We start from the raw sequence: 20,410 nt of genomic DNA on the forward strand, positions 1-20,410 counted from the left end.
TTATTATGCTAAGTTAGGTATAATAGTTTAATTATAACCCTCAACAATAATGATATGTATCGTTTTCATTAAATGCAATTAATTTGGCGTCAAGTAAACAGAATAAAAAAAACTATTATTTCTTTTTTACATGAATAAAATTGTCTTAACAATAGCAGATCGAGAAAAATGATTTCGTAAAATCGCTCTCGTAATCATATAATCTCGTGATTCATAAGTGATTTAAAAACAGCAATATCATTTTTTAATTGATTTGTCATTTATTAACTGCTGAAAATGTATTGTATTGTATCATCATTATTATTATCATTGGACATGATTATATTATATTGATTTTCATTAAAATAAGCTGTAAATCGTGTAGAAATCATAAAGCAATATTTAATAATTAAAAAACTACAATAAAAATGAAACTTTTCATTAATAATGTATGAAGATTATTTTCAGTTAAAATATATGGACATCATTGTATAGTATTTACATACCAACGTCATGTATTTTAAAGGGGATCACAGCATGTATAATATCTATATCATGACTAGTTTCTCGAAATGTAATATCTCTATATTATACATTTATATGTCACATACTGACCATTACTATCGTCATATACATGTGTGAATTTCTATTCGATTACCTATCTACAATAAAACTGAATAAATAAGTAACCTAACCTTCAAGACGAATCATATTTGTAAAATTAAAAAAACCGATTTTCAGTCAAAGTAAAATTTGTATTAAATATTATTTAGGTAAGTATATAAACTGTGTCCTGTAGCTATGGGAAATAAAATTACGACTTTTTTCATCTCACCATAGTTATTCTGTTAATCAATTATATTAATGTTCATAATTTTATGAATAAACATCATATTAACATTTTATATGGACCTTAAATAATTGTTTTTAAAATTATAAGTTAAACAAATTAACCTATGATTATACTTGACATTTTGGACTATAGTTTTCATAGAATAAAGTACATAATAAGATATGTTATTAGTTATTTACGTTTTTATAATATTTATGCACGAATGTCTAAATGCCTTTTAAGTCTTAATTAATATTAATTAATCATTATAAAAAACAACTTATTATTATTTAAGTATTTTCAGCATTATTTACTATTATTTATAATAAAATAATAATATACATAAAAAATATACAGTAATAAGTATTTCAAATGGGTATATAATAAAAATAAATAAAATCAATATTTTTTATTTACAAAATATTTTAATAAACTTATTTTTAGTTTTTAATGTTTAATTAAAATAATTTTGTAAAAAAAATATACAACTTATTATTCTTTTTGTTAAAAAATGATAATCATTTATTAACATTATATTAAAAGAAACTTATTACATTACATTAAAAAGGCGGGAAATCGGATATACTAAAGGGTACTTAATTCAATTACTATTTTCAAAAGACAATAAACCATTTTCAACGCGATCCAAAAAAAAAAAAGTACTTAACGACCCAAAAATGACCGAAATCCAATTTTATAGAATAACCGTCATTATTCACAAATAATACAAGTATTTCCAACCCTTTTATTGAGACTTTTATTGCCAGAAAAACAATTTAGTGATTTCAATAAGGGATTTTTTTTTGTTCTTATTGAAAAAATCAAATCCTTTCATTCAAGTTTTTGAGAAATTTGGTAAGTACCTACATAACTATATGGATATACTAACAAAATATCATGTAACCAAAACATTGTTCTACTGATATAAGTAAATCAATACACTAAAAAGAAATAATATCGACAGTAAAATATTCACAGACAAAATGTCGTCAGTATAAAATATAGAAGAAATGTAATAAATTATAATGTAATTCCCTGGTATATATAACTCTAATTCAATATTAATAAATATTAAATAGTTTGCATACTTTTTAATTAATATTATAAACATATTATAAAATTAGTAGTAGTAGATATAATTATAGAATTTAAAAGCAAAAACAATTAATAATATAAGTAGTTATTAAGCATTAATTATACTTGAATAATTCAAATTATGTATATTGTATTATAATTAAATGTATTTTATATTTTATACCAACATTTTGTCTGTGCAATATTTTAGTGGTGATATTTTGGTTATACGATATTTTTTCGTTGATATATAAAATGCAACTGGTGTTAAACTCGATAAAAAATATTATATGATAAATATAACGAGTTAAAAATTGATTATCAATTATCACAAACTGCATATTATTTGCCACTGACAGTAAATGCAAAAAAAACCAATTCTAAGTTGAAAGTACTAGTAATTTTATATTACATAGAAACAACTACGAGCGTTCTGTCTTACCCCTACCGCGGGATAATCATATCTTATTATTTATAGTAGATAGAACTATTTAACTACAATCATAACAATATTATTTTCGTATAAAGAATAGGTAAAATACATCATAATTAGCATTTAATATCGGTTAATCGAGATTTTATAATATCCACTATATCCATTCTATACTTTAAATATTGAAAGACCATTACCATTGAGTGAACACATAGGTACAATTATTTTTGGCTTTGCAAATAGTTTAAATATGAATCTTAAATCTTTATACATTTTTTTTATTAATGTATGTTTGAATATATAAAATAAGTGAATGACTTAGATCTTATCAAAATTACCTTATCTGATGACTATTATAACATAAACGTGATAGTATATTTGGTGAATAACTATATATAAAATATTGATTATAATATTATTATATTATCTCTTATCAAAATAATGGCATTAATAATATTAGGCATTAGATGTTAGTAAAACTAAACAAAAAAGTTAAAAACAAAATGCAGAATAGATATTCGATATCTCTTATAAATAAAATTATCATTTATCTTGATTCTTGGTATACAAAAATGTATATATATTTATTAACTTGATTTTCAAATGTATAAGCTATGTTAATACTCTTTCAAAATCCATTTTATCACAATTATAATTTGATAAAATGAATCAAAGTTCTAATTTTAAGAAGACGTTGTACCCGCATGTGTTGTCTCCGTTTTACTATCGTATTAAATTTGTGTTCAGCAGAATCCATTTTATATTATTTACTTTGATATAATATTAAAGTCTATTTAACTATTTTAAAACTTAAAGGTAAGAATATTATCTAGGACATCACATAGGGTTTTATTGATATTTTTATTTTAAACTGAATTATGATCACTTTAAAGTTTTAATATTTTACATAGCTATGTATTTCCCTAGATAATATTTTACCTTTAAGTTTGATAATAGGTAAATTTACTTTAATATACTAAAGCAAACAACATAAAATGGATTCTGCTGAACGCAAATTTTCCATGATGTGAAATAATTAGACGGACACAGCACATCCTCTCGAAATGTCATATCAAATATAGGTAATGTCAAAAATAAATTCTATCCAAAGATATCTAAATTGAAATAATCTTTTAGTTAATGTTAAAAGGACTAAGGTACATTTTAAATTATATTAATGTTTTCTGCTTAAATAAACGTTTTTTTTATTTTGTAAAAAAAAGTAAAATTGACTTATTTAATGATAAATTAAATACTAAAGCACTTTCATACATTAACACAAAGAAAAAAAAGAAAACTACCTTTTTAAAGAAGTAATCGACATTTAAGAGATTTTGTAACAATTACTTTGTTGACATTTATTCATCAAAAATACTATGATAAAAATGGAATGTCTAAAGATTATATTTCTCAAGTACAATTTGTGATCACTTTTGTGTGTATACATGAACTTTTCATGGTAAAGCATTTTTAATTTTTAAAGCTACAGCCTCCAAATAATTAAAATATATATAGTGTATAATATAAATCATTATAAAATAACTGAATACCTTTAGCTCCTCTAGTCCTCTGCTATGCTTAGAATTTAAAATACTTTAAATAGATAAATGTTATGATTTATAACCGTATATTATAATAACATCGTGTAAATATTTTCGATCAGATATATAATTCGATCGCTCTATATATGATACGTAATAATATCTAACATGTACATTGTACATACTACATATACCTATAGGGTTACGGTTAATGAGTTACTGGTCTACATAGTAGCATATTATTATTATAATTAACTTCGGTAAGGGCTGTCCATACACAAAATATATTTTGTAAAAGCATTGTACGGGCACTGGTGGTATTTAACTTAGAACAAAATTGAATAAAAAAAAATATAAAATAATCGGTCGTGTGGAAAAAAACGATAGATATTTTTATCTTACGGATTTTAAAGACATTGGCATTTTTACGACAACTTTGTAAACAATAAAATATTGTGTTTTGAAACGCCGTCGCCATTGAGTTTCCACCTGATTAACCGCTATATAATATAAATTATAATGTTGCAGTTTCTTCACAATGCTAATGAACGTGCATAATAATTCCCCGTTAAACACTCCGACATAGAACGACGATCCTATTTTGCTTTATTTGTCCCGACAAATAGTATTTTATACAATTCATACGTGCTCGGTTTTTTTTGCACCAAAGAAGAAAACTATTGTAAATATACATAAAACCGGCGCCGTGGGTGTTGAGAATTGCGGAAACATATTTCAAAAACTCATTTAGCACAAACGTATCTATCTCCTATACAGACCAGTTTTCAAATGCATTGTTTCGTAGGTGTTTAGAATGTAGTGTGTTTCTAAACGTGTTTGAAATTTCCGTGTACGGCGATTATGAAAATACTACATGGATCTGTCAAATATCAGAACTGCGAATTTAAGATATTGACACAAAACAGCTTTTTAAAAACTAATTAAAAAGAAAAATCTGTGTACAGTGAAAAACTGATTTCATATACGTGAAATAACTAATATACTTCCAAAAAAGAAGTACTGACTCTTGGTCAGTGCTCTGCAATATTCCCCTTAACACAGCAATGTCAGACATAACTTTGAGTATTAAAAAGATTACTGTGATGCTATTAGCTTAACGCGCAATTGGATTTAATTTCCTCGCAAAAGTGAATCAAAACGATAGTTCCATTGTTCGTTTTTCATATTATCGTCGTAAATCCAACACAAAAATCTTCGTATTTTAAATTATAATCACAATTATCGTATAAACTATCGGTATACATATTATACTTTCTTTTTGTAACGCCAAATTAATGATCACATTAACATCAGATAAATTTCAAAAGGCACAGTATTCGAAAGTTTTGTACAGTCATACACAGAACATATAGTGTCCAACGTACCTATGTCTAATAACTTTATCCCATAAAGTATTCATAATTGAAATTACGTATTAACTGTTATAGTGACTAATATCAAAACTTTAGCACGACAAAGACTACAAATTTAATACAAATTGGACTCGTAGAAATTTTACGAATAGACTATTCGATAATAAAGTCTAATTTCAGACACGTGTTAAAAGGCGCGATTTTGCAGAAATTAAAATACAGCGGAGCACTGGAACCACGTAAGCCATTAAGTCCCGAGCTTGTACACGAATAATTTAAACATAAGCCCTAAATCAGGATATTATAATATCAAAACTCCTAATACCATTATGGTAAATTTTCTATTTCGTAAATTGATGAGAACCGAGAAAGTTGTCATAGTTGACAGGATTTTGAAATAAATGAGAATACTTAAAGCGTAGAAAAAAATGTTATTATTATTCATTTTGTAAGTAATGCTAATGACTTGCAATAACAGGACGAATTGAAGTCTAAAAATAGAACATGTGAAATCTATCAACTCATTTAAATAGGTATTTATAGACATATACTCGTATATGATATATCACTGTAAATAAGTATAAGTTAAAATAATGTTTTAATTTTTATTATTATTATTATTCATTCTTTATTAATAATATGCATTTATTTCTAATATAGGTATTTATTTTAATTAATTTAATAATATTTTAGTATATAATAACTAATAAGTATACATAATATTATAATATTATCATTATTAGTTTTAACTTTTATGTAGAACTAATCTAATCGTTTTTAATATTCAAGTTTACTACTTAGTTATAACTATACAACGCTTAGACCACACATAATTATCTTTAAAAAATATCTGACCAAGATACTATTTTTATTAAAATGATTTACTAACTCAAAAATATGCGGCCCAATTTAAATAGATCAACTCTATTTTTTCAAGTTTTTAAACTGGTTTATTTATTTATTTATTCATCTGATCATTTTTAAAAGTTTACTTATTAGTCAATAAAACTGAAAAAAATAATCTTAACCAATTTAAGTTCTTTTTACTTAACAAAAAATTGACAACTTACTCGAAATCCGAATTATTTTAATTTATTAACACACTCTTAATTAACCAATTTTTAATCTAAGTAGTATCTTGATTTAGTTTAAGAAGCCCTTTATAAAAAATATTAAATACGTTAAGTAAAAATTTATCTACTTTTTTTTATAAATTATTTATTCCCATATAAATGAGAAAAAATTAACGTAAAAATGCCAATTGATCCTTAGACCGAAATTTTAAAAATTAAATTAAAATACACGATGACAGTATTACAGCAATACAAAAAATAAACTGACTTCACAAAAGTAGAAAATACGTTTGCAAGTCTTATTCAACATTTTGTACTAAGATATGTAAAACTATAATAATATTATTTAATTCAAAAAATCAAAAATATGATATCTCATAAGAAATATTGATTATTAAATTATGCATTTGGACCAAAAAAAGTGTAAACAAATTAGCATACATTTACTATGAAACAAAAATACTCAATTTTAATATAACAATATATTAATATATACATAAACATATAACAATAAAGAATGGCTAAACGTCCCACATTTTGGAAATTTTAACGACTTTTAAATTTGAGTTCTCCTTTTCAAAATGTCCCGATTTTGTCTGACATTCATAGAAATTGTATTAAAAAATTAATTTGTATTATAAAAATTAATTATTTGTTATCTTAAGTCCGTGGTTTTAGTAAAAATATTTGACAACATTGAGACAATTTATTACTTATTACTAAATTACAAATACATATTATTATCTATAAATACTAGTATTAAAATTTTGTATTAATTAAAATTAAAATTAATTAGCAAAATGATTTAAAGTAGCAAGTGTTTTATAATTTAAGACGTTAGTAATTTTTAAAAAATTAAAAAATCCTCCTTTAAACAGGGAAACTATAGTCACTATAATATTTACGTATTTAAATAGTAATTGAAATTATTGCTACCATATAAATAAGTATAATAACTGTATGGTATTTTTATATGTTTTTATTTAAATCTATTATTTATTATTTTATACTAATAACTTTGAGTTTATGTTTATATCATTGAAAGAATATCCAAATTATAGTATTTAATTATTTTAAAATGTGGAACAAAGTCAATGTAGAAAAATTAATTTTTCTTTTATAAAGGATTTAATTAAAGAATATTGTTATTAATTTAATATAAGTGTTAAAATTTACCTGTTCATCTTGGCTAAAAATCCATAAGGTCCGTCTAGTTTAGCAGTCTTGTCTAGATTTCGGCAGTATAACGTCCAAATACAATCCAACGATGATCCACTAGCTGTGGGGTTATCACCCACGCTTTTTCCCTCGGCCTTCGCCGCTCGAGAGCTACTCCTGTACGCCCTACTCAGATTAAGTATTGCTCTTAAACCACCATTGACAAATTCCATCAACTCGGATACGAATCCTTTAGGGTTTCTGTCTCGACGTTCGTCCGATAACACTCTCGAATTGGCCGACCGCAGTTGTTTCACACGGTCGGGAGGCAAAAACAGCGCATTCAAAGCCACCACGTCCGGGTCGTTGAGCATTTGCTGCCCGGCTTCTGCGTCTTCGTTAAGGGCAATTTGCTGTACGTTGTGCAACAGAAAAAGATCGATGGCCAACAGTCCAAACGAAACTAGGCTGGCGGCGGAATCGTTAGCGGCAGCTGGATAAATTAGGCTAGCTACGGGCGTGTCGGCAGCTACATCACTGGTGTTGGCGTACATTTCACGAAGCTTAGACAATACGATTGTGGCATTTTTTGTGTACAGTGATTGATTAACAGCGTCAACCATTTGAATCCATTGAGTCTGATTCTTCCGGATACCTGACTGTGCCAACCAATCGCGGACATCCTGTAACCTTTTCCGTAAAAACGTAAACACTGGATTTACGGCTTTCTCATCTGCGGGCGTTACATCCTCGAACTGGGGATAGAAATAGGGATATTCCTCGCTTTCGCTAGTGCCCGGCGGTCGGATGTCTTTTCCTGGCAATCGGATTGGGTGTTCTTTAAGGTAGGAAAACGCGGGTATGGGGTTAAACTTTTGTGTGTCTGGCTGCTCACTCACGTAGTAAGGTTGAAATCCTTGCGACGGCTCCACCTCGTCTTCGGTCTTCCCTTCCATTTCGGACCAATTCGGATACACTACCTCACTCTTTTTTCTCACCCCGCTCACCCTGGACGGCTCTATGGTCTCCTCCATCGGGCTCACACCGTCGTCGAGCTTAGCCTCGACTCGCGTAATCGGAGTGGTCGGTTCGATTTTGGCCATTTTCTCGTGTTCGACTATTTCGATCCTACCTTTTTTGTTCTTTATGCTCGTAGTGGGCATCGCGTCATAGTCGGCCGTCGGGAATGCGGACTTGGCCGTAGTTACCTCGTAGTGGTGTCTGTGAACGTTCGGGACCGCATGTACAGGTGGCTGGTACACAGCCGCCGGCACATCCGGCCTGCTATTCATGCCGAGCCACAGCGTCATCCCGATGAACGACACAGTGATGAGTAACCCACACATGGCCACCAACACCCAGCATCGGCCCAGGCACGACGACCCGGAATCATATTGCTTGTCACGCATCTCGTAAAACATCACGAACTAAACAGTACACCGGTCCGGTCGATAGCGGAAGACGGAATGTTCATCGGATGGTGCACCGGAACGAGACTTGGTGCCAGCCGAGCGTTTTGGTGGCGGGGAGAAACGTCCGTCGACACTGCGACCGCCACCACCGCTTCGCTATCGCCACTGCCACAGACGCTGCCGCTGTCGTTAACGTCGTCGATGATGAAACGGTTTTCCGTCACACAAGTAGATCATCACACGCGGTTGTCATCCGACCATTGTTTTTAATACGAAAGAAAAGAAAGAACGATAGAAAAAACCTTACGACGATGATAAACCGATGGTTAAAAATTTCCTCGACCTAATTTGTGCAGGACGGACGGGGAAAGTTGAACGAATAATGCACAGACGCAGGATATTGGACATTACAGACCACCGGATGACCATGTGAAATGGCTACAATTTTCGAATAAAATATTGCGGTAGACACGATGAAAATTGTACTTGAAACATATTTTTCATTAATTTGTATTTATTTTTAATTCGTAAATGTCACTATAAACTATGGTCTGTATTTTAGTAGAAAAATTTCGGCTAGTTAATAGGATTTATAAAATACCGTAGCGATGTATCGTATATTAATACATATAATAATACGTAGTACTAATAGTTACACATAAATAATAATTAACAAGAATAACTATTTATATTGGGCAGTATAAATAATATTTAAAGTAACCACACTGTCCAGCATTTAGATTCAATAGCGATGAATTATAATATAATGATTTATTGTGTGAGTAATAATAATACAAGTATTAGTATTCTGACATGTTCCATTTGATCATTATAATATTTATCCGATTTATAAAAAATAAATAATGATAATTTTATAATTTAATATTTAATATTTTTTTTATATAACAAAATATTAAAACATTCATAGTGAAAAAAAATGATTAGACTCTCAATACTCTCATCTATTGGTACTGTAATTTAAATTTTTACGCGTTTTAAATTGGAAATTAGAATTATATAGATTTTATGTGCTTATCACTCTTCAACTAGATAGTTTCATTTTATTATTGATGATTCAGATTCTTCAATTTATTTATGCTTGCCAAAATGGCCAAATATTTAGAGATAATAGTAATAATTCCATGTTTTATATTTGTTATTATAAAAATTATAAGTATTATACAAAATATTTTTTTCTAATCACTAACTATTTACTAAGGTAGTAAGTATCTATTATCAATTTAAATAAAAAAATATAGTCATTTTTATTTAATAAAAGGTATTAAAATTATAGAAACATACATTTTATAATTTTATTGCTTACTTAATTACAATAAAACATCATTTGCAGTTCACCTTATTTTTATGGATAATTGTTTATTACAATTACTGAATTGTGTAGTCTGTAGCTCATACATTATTTGTTTATTGATTTGAAATAAGTTGTTAAGTAAAATACGGATTTAAAATAGAAACATGAATTTACACATACAAATTAAAATGAATAAGATAATAAATTGTACAACCTGATAAAACTAACTTTACAATAAAATTATTATATGATTTGAATTTTTAATATATCAACTTTCTACCAATATTAGCTAAAATATTTATGATATAAATAAATATGTATTATGTATTAAAAAATAATTACTTAAATTTCACGATAGAATAACTATACCGCATAGGTATAGATCATTGAGTGATTCATAAATATATGAAAGCAAATTAGTGATTCCCCGTCAGATTTAAATTCGTATCTATAATTTAAATAAATAAACAAAATTCTATAAATAATCTAACCTTCATGCGATAATAAAATGTTATGTTTATCAATAGGTATATAATTAATAAAAAGAGCTTTATTTATTAATAATAATATTGCAGATATGTTGCAAGTTTATTTTAACAAATTTTCAAAATATTTGAAAAATAAAATTTTTGAAACATAATTTGCTATTTTTAATCGATAATATTAAAAATACTTTTTACTGTATAAAAATTGTTAACCAAATAAAAAAAACTATATTATTGTAAATTTAAACAAATAAAAAATAACTAATAAATCTGTCACTTGGAATAATTATTATTACACATAACTATTTGTGATGTTTTTATGATTTCGCACATTTAAGTATTAAAAAATTTTTTTATTTTATTGCATGTATAAAATGATACCTAAATTAAATTATGTATAAATTAAAAACATTACTACACGTAAAACTAAAGATTACGATGTACAATAATAAAATACTAAACAATGTAGGTATTAAGAAAAACTTTGAAGTTGTGAACATTTAAAATTTCGTTTCAAAATATTTTAAATATTTTCTATAGTAAAAAAAAAAATATTTGTTTTTTATGTTATATTTAATGAACTGTGGAAAAGGTTGTTTCCAGAACAGCTCCTCTTTAAAGGCTACATTAATAAACTTATAGCAACATTGATGTGATTGATTCAATGCATTTTGGAAAAAAGAAATATTTTGTGTATTAACATTTTTGTTTTTTTTTTTTCATTTTGAAGCGTCTAAACTAGGTACAAACAGCGATGACTTATATTAACCTAGTGCTTGTATCATTTTTTTAGTGAAATTTCATATGTGGTTAAGTCATATTATACTCGTATTTATATGACCAGTTAGATAATATATATAATATATAAATATATAAATATATATATTTTAAAAACCTAGTTTTAAAATATGACATATTTTTAGGAGCATAATAATATATTTAGCCACAGCATTTTATACAAAAAAATAATAATAAATTACCACTTGGGAATCTCTTAGGGGTGCTGCCAAGGGGCAACATCCGCTCTCCTATCACATTTCCACATTATTTCATATTTGTTTATTATAAAATGTATGTATCGTGTACAGTTATAAATTTACTATTTTTATTACAAAATAAATTGGAACGTCTAAATTGCATACACTTCTTACAGGGGTCTATTTGAATTGCATGCTGTGTTTAATTTTACTTATTAAAATTTTTAACCTCTAATTAATTCAAAAAAATTTTAAAATAGTTATTTTTATTTATTCATAAAAAAATGTACACAGTTTATTTTGTCATAAATTCACTTTTTAACTGAATTAAAATTAAATTAAAGTCACATTTTTCTTTCAATTTTTGCTGACTTAAGATGTAACAAAAACTTAATTGTTGTATTGGCGTGGTTAAAAATGTTTAAGATTTTAATTTTATATTAAATTTATAAATGTTTTAATTTTACAATTATTATAGCACCTTATTACAATATTATTTTACTACTTTAGTTTTACGTTTAATATCATCTATTTTATCATGTCTAACGTCATAATATGTACTAATTTATGACATATTGTCAATATATATAATATATTAAAGTATTTATTTTGTACGCTTTGGTAAAAATATTACTCAAATATCAAATTATTTTAATCTAGAATCTAATCAGTTGTAACAATCATACCTTAGGGCTTAGAGAGTTTCTATACATAATACAGTTTTTGAGTTATTATTATTTTTTTTTAATTTATGAAAATACTACTTTAATTTAATTTTAATTTAGTAACTAATAATTTAAATGACATAGTTATTATTTATTAAAAAGCAAGTGAATTTATAACAAAATTATGTGTATTTTTTTATAAATAAATAAAATTAAATATTTTAAGCAATTTTGATTAGATTTTTTTATTCATTATTAAAAAAAAATAGAAGTTTAAAATTACACAATACGCAGCACCTGGGAGTTTTTCAAAATTTTTTCGTACCAACTTCCGAATGAAAATTAATTAAATTATTTTCAAAAATGAATGTATCTAACATTAAAAAAATGTGCATTCATAAACCAGTTACTCAATGAAATGCTTTAATATCAGTAAAGTATCATAATTATTTATCGGATCTTAAAGCAATAGTTATATACTACATATTATAATAAAAAATATCAGTTTTAGATTATTTATTTCTGAATAATATAAGATCATAATTTATTTAATAATCATTAATCAGTTACGGTATAAACAATGCAAAACATAAATTATTTTGTATAAAGACACATTACACGGTAAGTAGGTATATATATCCTATAAAGTAAACGAAACGATACCACATAAGGATATCCTAAAGAATTAATAATAATATGTTTCATACATTACGTCCATAACATTAAATATTAATTGTATAACTAATTTATAACTATTAACTTTATAAGAATATTAAACTTTATGAACACTAAATATAAATTTAGACATTTATGTAGGAAGCTATATTATTTACATAAAATATTTAACATTATTTATAATTTTAGTATTTATAGGTATTTAATTTACAGAAATATCCCACAAGTATCTGTTATTTGTAAAGAGGAGGCTTCAAATATTACTAACATTATAATATGTTCATCGACTGCAATACAAAACATTCAGAGCTTCAGGAGTCATTGGCCGAATCGCTCAATTTGCGGGTCTCTGAATCCTCCACTCTATATCCGACATCATGAAAATTCGTTATTTTTGCTACCAATTTAGGTACATAGCAAACTATGATATTTCTTGACTGATCAACAATTCGTTCATAACACGTGTTAGAAATGCTGAGAGGTCATGTATAAAAACTAGTTTTGAAACTAATAAATATTGCAAAAAACTAGATAGGTACCTGTAAATAAATCTGCTTGTATTTTGATTGTAGCCACTAATAAATTAGGTATGCAGTGTATAGCTAGTAAAATCATGTTCTTACAAACACTAAGATTTAACTAGTTTTCACAAGTAAATTCTGGTTGTAACCGATTTTGGGTGTTTGCTGCAACATATTATTATTATATAATATATGAATAACTATAATTAATAGTTTCAAACTATTTCAGATATCATAAAAATATAATATAAAATATACATGGATAAAATATTGCGATAAAGTAATATTATTTCTACTGTGATAGTATAAATCACAAAAAAAAAATGATATCGCTAAAAAGTTCGCTTCAATTATACGTATATAGACACTTATTCGGCAACAGTAGTTCGCATCATAAAATAAAATGGGCCAAAACGTTTTCTCGACGGTTTCAATACTAATAATTATTAGGTAAAGCCGCGCTCAGTCGTCACCGCGGTGCTAATTGTAACACTTTAAACGTTCAATCAATTAGCAACACTGCCGTGCCCGATATAATATATATATATATTATTATAATCACGTAGATATGATTTCAAATATTTGTATCAACCCCAAAATAATATTAAACCGTATCGAAGTAAGATTACTTATGATTGAGTACACGTAAGACGAACCGAAAACAATAATCATGAGTCGAGATTATTTGGTTCGTATAAAATTCGTTAAAAAAAAACGCAAAATGAAAAATTATTTTATAGTTACAAATGTGTTTTGGATGATCTCATGGCATTTTACGTAATGTTTATATTATTTTTTTAAATTACAATACTATCGTCCAACACAGAAATTTATATATATTCATCTTTATATCATTTTCTAAAAAGTATGTGAACAAAATAGTATTTCTATTAGCCTTTTTTTCAAATTTTATTTCAAAAATTCTCCAACACAAAAAAATAAATATATGTACCTTGTAGCAGAAAGAAGAATTTAGTGAATTATAATTACGATTTAACAATATTTTAATAATATGATATTATTATCATTGTTATAATAAAAAAATGTCACGCATGATATAAATGATCTATATTTCCCATCATCTTAAATACAATTGAAACTTTATACTTGGGTCATTTAGTATCCTTAAACAATATTCGTTATTCATTGTCAGTAATTTGGAAATGTTTTTAAAAAAAAAAACCTGTTTATTTAATTAATTAGGTGTTGGTGAACTTAAAAAATATTCAGACTATTTATTATTTTCTGTTACCTCAATATGATATGTATTAATTTCTTAATATAATAATTTATAATATTAATATCTTACTGTATACCCAATTTCTTCCGAGAAAAAAAAAACAATTAAAAAATATAACACTCCGTGTATTTTAGTTTTAGATACCTAGCTTTGCGGACAAAGCCAACCAAGGCGAGCTGATTATTGGACTGTATAACGTTTATTATATTTCAGTTAAAATACAATAACTTAATGGAGTAATTGGTATAGATGTACTTCTACCTGCAAAAATGGAAAAATTTAAGATACAACATTTTCTGCTATTGTTATAGCATAGTAGTTTAAACTATTAATTGTAAATATGTAATCAATAAAAAAAAATGTCGGTTCGTCGTTACCTATTTGAGGTGAACTACTCTATAAACCTTTAAAGTATCTCTGAAATCAATCACAGAATTTTTCGTCAAATTGTATCGAGTATTTTTTGATTTAACAAACCACAATAACTTACACATTACTTATATATATGTGTGTGTGTGTGTGTGTGTGTATAGAAAGATAAATAAATATATATCGATAGCATAAAAAAAGAATAGTTGTTAACCTACTTGTTGCATTAAAACCATGGTTTGTTCCATTGCATTTGTAGGTATGTGTATAAAAATATATACACTTGGTACGATCGTAGTTCTTGTATAAAACGCGAAGGAATCATACATTTACACGAACACATCTTATTTTAAAAAGAAAATAATTAGCACTACTTACGATTATACAACACTTATTGAAAACGAATTACATTTGTATCGTATTGTAATACAATATTAAAAACAATCTTAAATAATATTAATACAATCTTAAAACATGGTGAAAATGCAATGAAAATTAATGCTCAAATTAACAATTGGCTGACGAGTGTTTACTTAAGCTTGAATTCCTATAAAAAAAATTCTAAAACTAAATAAAATTGTTAATTCGTTTTAAATGATTTTTTTCTTATCCTTACGCGTATTATGAAAAACATTAAAAATAAAGTATAATAATATGAATCTATTGAAAAACACAATACGGGATGTGTATCTATTAAAAATAAGCATAGTATTTGATACAGCTGATAAATACTGTTAATTAAGAAAGATGAAAATAAAATTATATTTTATTGAAAATTAATATAAAAACAATTAATAAATTATAAATTCAAAAAGTAGGAATATAGAATAAAAATTTAAAAAATAACATATTAAATTTAGCTTTTTAGTATTAAAAAATAAATGTATACCTATAGGTTTTCATTTAATCGTAAAGGTGACAAAAACATAAACAATATTAATTATTAGAATTGTATATCTTAAATTTTCGAAAAAAGTTAGTACTCTTGAAATTATAAGTATTCGATGTTAAAAGAACCATATTGTATACCTCGGCAGATGTATAATAACATTATATTAATAACATACTATTCATGCACGCGTGTCATCTAATTATCAATATGGCTTTTCATCATCAATTCACAAGACATCTTTACAGACCATAGAAACCTAGATCTTTTTTTTCTTTTTCTTTTTTGTTAAAAACTACCAATTCAAGCATGTAATTTCGGTATGCATATTGTATATTATTATTATGTTTAATATGTGACCGTCGTAGGTGGTTTTGATGAATCGACAAAATAATCGCACGCAATTATCTGCGATGCCTACGCCTGTAAGAAAAAAGAAGTTGAGAGAGAGACGAAAAGATGAATCACTTTCTCCGCCTATTGTGAATATCAGTTTTTGTGTATTACATACATGTGCCTATACCTATACCTATAGACGTATATTCGTACAATGAGATTGAGTTGCATGCAGCCAAGTACACAATTATTGTACAAAACAAATACACATGCGAAACGTAAACAATGCATGGAAATAATGGCCGTGACTTTCTTATTATATATTTCATATTTTGACCGTTTAATCGAAATGGTGTCTAGCCCATAACACTTGTCTTGCATCTTCTTGATCTACATTACTCTTTCACTGCCGTAGTCCTTGTGGCTAATATTTTTAATTCATCAAAAGATTCACTTTTAATGGATAAAGAAATCGTAAATTGTTTTTAATGTCATTTATACAATAAACTGCAATCAATAAATATTGTAAAAAGTCGACCTAAATATTTAAACTACCCAAACGATTCTTCGCTTGACCGGCTTCCAGATCAATAATCATTACAATCACTTTCTTTCGATATCAATTAATCATTTGTTTCCTATTAACTATAATAATATAGAACGATACACATTTTGTATCAATTTTATTAATTTTTAATTTTTGTTTTTTTATGACCAAAATAAAAATACTACAATCATTAATTTTTCGATTTATAAAATTTTTATTTCCAATGAAGAATTGAGAAACTTTTTTAAATTATTATTTTTAATTATCTATAAATTAATAATTGTGATTCAATATATTATACAAGGGCATATGTATACAAATGACAAATCCATAACCTACATATTATATAGCATATCCACTGTGTACAATCTTAAAATTATTAAAAATGCAGGTTCATCAAAGTTTCAAAATTGTATTCCTTACTTAACTCTAAGACTGTGAAAAAAACAACAAAATCCCTGGTAAAAATCAAGACCAAATAAATTCGTAATTATTGCCGTCTAGAATCTAGATTCAGATAATTTGAATGTAAACAACTTAAATAAGGTACACTACCTTATAAACAATATAAACTACTAAAATGTATATTTTAGGATTTCAAAAATATATCCATGACGAGACTATGAAACATTGTTCCTATTTACTTTCTTATCAGTTATTTTCTATCTAAATAATCTAAATTTGGATAAATTATTCTTCAAAGTGATTAATTAACATTTTGTAATTTTATGCATAAGATGAACTCAAACAGTAAAAGTTCAAACGGAGAAGTGATGTTAATTGTTAGTGAACTTATATAATTTATATATATTTAATGTATAAATCTTGTAATGAGTAATAAAGACAGTTTAAGTAGTGTGGAGATAATAAAATTTCCATTGTAAATTTATAAATTAATAATTCATTAGTATATATTTTATTTTAAATGTAAATACTGTTTTTGGTTTATAGTTTAGACTTTATCTATATTCAAAGCTTAATATTTTACATGCAATTAGATGTTTTGCAAAGCTATTAATGTTATTATAAAATAATAACGCAATGTTTTTTCTCCGTATATTATATTATTATACATTTAAAATTAAAATGTATTTATGTTAATTAATAAGTGCTCTAAACTGAAACCCTAAAATATGCATTTGAAAATGCATTATAATACGTTAAAATATTCATTTAGAAATGCATTATAATACGTTAAAATATGCATTTGAAAATGCATATTATACCTAATACGTTAGAATATTCAGTTCAATCAAAATTTAACATAACTTCTTACTTATCAAACAAAAATAAAAATAAATATTTAAATCTGATTTTTATAAATTCAGATAATTTTGCTTTTGATTTATTTTAATATTAAAACACAATCTTGAATTAAATAAAAAATAACATTTTAATATAACTTAGGTGGTATTGTGTTCCGTTTTCATTTGCAGATGTCTTCGTAAAAGTGATTGTGCTGCACAATCTGAGATACCTACATCAGATCATACATTGTTTTCGAATTCGGATGCGAAAGTTGCAAACAACTTAAGAGAAATCGTTTTTCTTTGTCCCTTTTTTAAACCTCAGAACGTTTAACAAACTGTCAAGTGAAACAAATAACAGACAGTTATACCACAACACGTGATTAACCAACTACAAATAAGTTATTACGATTTCTTGCCAACGCCCGTCCACTACTTAATTTAATTATTTAAAACTCGTATAGGTATCATTTTATATAACTGTATAAAAAATGAATTATATTCAAGAAATGTTGGTTTTATTTATTTATATATTTTTTTTCTTGTTAAGTCATGAATAACGATAATATTTTTAAGCTGTTCAATAATTTATAATAATAATAATAATAACAATAATAGAACATAATGCACATAGCCTTGTTTTTTTTTAAGTGACGTTACCCAAACTCAAATGATCTAGTCACGAAATAAGAAGTGCTAAGAGTAACTTTACTATTGTACGTGTATACGTCGTAACAGACGGTACCATCAAACGTCACACTGATGTGCCTAATTCTAATTCTCTACACACGGTATAAACGTATTATATTCTATATTGTACATTTATAATAGAATAAGATCATTTTTTTTTTAAACAAATTACATTTAATCACTGCTATAGTGCTATACACGAATAATAATCGTTTTAAAATGTGCATATATACCTACATAATATAATAGGTATTAAAATTTGAATTATAATTTACAAGTAATCAAAAATTATATACAAATTGAAGAGATATTCTATGTATTGATCATCGATTCCCATATATTATTATTGCTGGTTAGTTTAACAAAGGTATAAATCCAAAATTTGCCTGAAATAAAGATTCAGATGAGTTACCTAGTTACCTGGTTGTGTTCGAGTTTAATTCATCAACTATGCATAAATATTAAAATCTGATTTGGAAACACCATCATAAACGCGTTAGAAGAAGACGATAATACGTATTGGTATAAAGACATAAAGTATAAACTATGTACTATACTATGTTCTTCGAATAATGATATGTTGAATCTGATTATTTACCAAATGTTTTCCGATTGACAATACGTAAATATCGAGACAGTAAAATAATGTACAGCTCACTAAGGTGAGCGAAGCGAGACGAGTATCCAACACCTATTATAGCCGCTGTATATGCGTTATCCGTTCGTTTTACGCAGTATTATAATAGTTTATGAGTGTGTAAACCGTTATACCAACTGTAATACAAATTGTACATAGTAAACCGTTTTGTCATATTAGCACAAGTATCTACCTACCTATATAAGTAGTGTTAGTTATATTTGTCGTAACTGTAAAAAAAAAACCTAAAATGTTTTAATAAATTATCTTAAACACCTGAAATACATTATTATCTATTTATTACGACGGATTAGAGCATATTATTCAAAAGAAGAACAAAACCAATCCAATTGGATTTAAACAATTTGCAATTAACAGCCGATTTATTGTTGAAAATTCCAAATCATCCGTGTAGTGTGAAAAATACCGGTTTTTGATACGAGTGATAACAACATTAGTTTTACAACTATGTTCTTTTAGCTATTATTATTATTGATTGTGTGTTGCAGTTAATTTATGATTAATCAATACTGTTACTTGTATTATAGTTGAATTAGTCAAAAAACAATATAATAATATGGGTAATATATTTTTTCTATTTTAATACAAAATCTATAAGTACATTTTATACGTATGTCTCAGTCTTCTACCGCTTGAAAAAGGAAATTGGAATGAATATTATTATTTGTGAGTTATGATATAATAATAGAGACGTTAATGATAAATTGATAATATTCAGGGTTTAAACTGCCAAATGTTTGTCATTTATTTTTAATTTTTTTAGTTGGACTTTACTGTAAAACCCCATACTTAAGTTATTTATTTATAAGTACCTACATCCATATTAGAATAAGAAGGATCTTGTAAATATTCTATTTAATGTGCATGGTGGGTTCATATAATAATTTATATAACACTTACACTATGCAGCAAGCATTTTTTATT

General features: G+C 26.1%; 1 protein-coding gene across 1 annotated transcript in view; it reads right to left on the minus strand.

Annotated features, from left to right (window-relative positions):
* The window catches only part of LOC132921507 (uncharacterized), a 32,134-nt gene extending 23,188 nt beyond the window's left edge, over positions 1-8,946 (minus strand). The window contains exon 1 of the mRNA XM_060984568.1: positions 7,482-8,946. Coding sequence (XP_060840551.1) covers positions 7,482-8,884 — 1,403 coding nt within the window. The 5' untranslated portion in view covers positions 8,885-8,946. The remainder of the gene's footprint in view (positions 1-7,481) is intronic.
* Positions 8,947-20,410: the final 11,464 nt, after the last annotated feature.

The sequence above is a fragment of the Rhopalosiphum padi genome, chromosome 2, assembly GCF_020882245.1.
Source record: "Rhopalosiphum padi isolate XX-2018 chromosome 2, ASM2088224v1, whole genome shotgun sequence".
Taxonomy (NCBI): domain Eukaryota; kingdom Metazoa; phylum Arthropoda; class Insecta; order Hemiptera; family Aphididae; genus Rhopalosiphum; species Rhopalosiphum padi.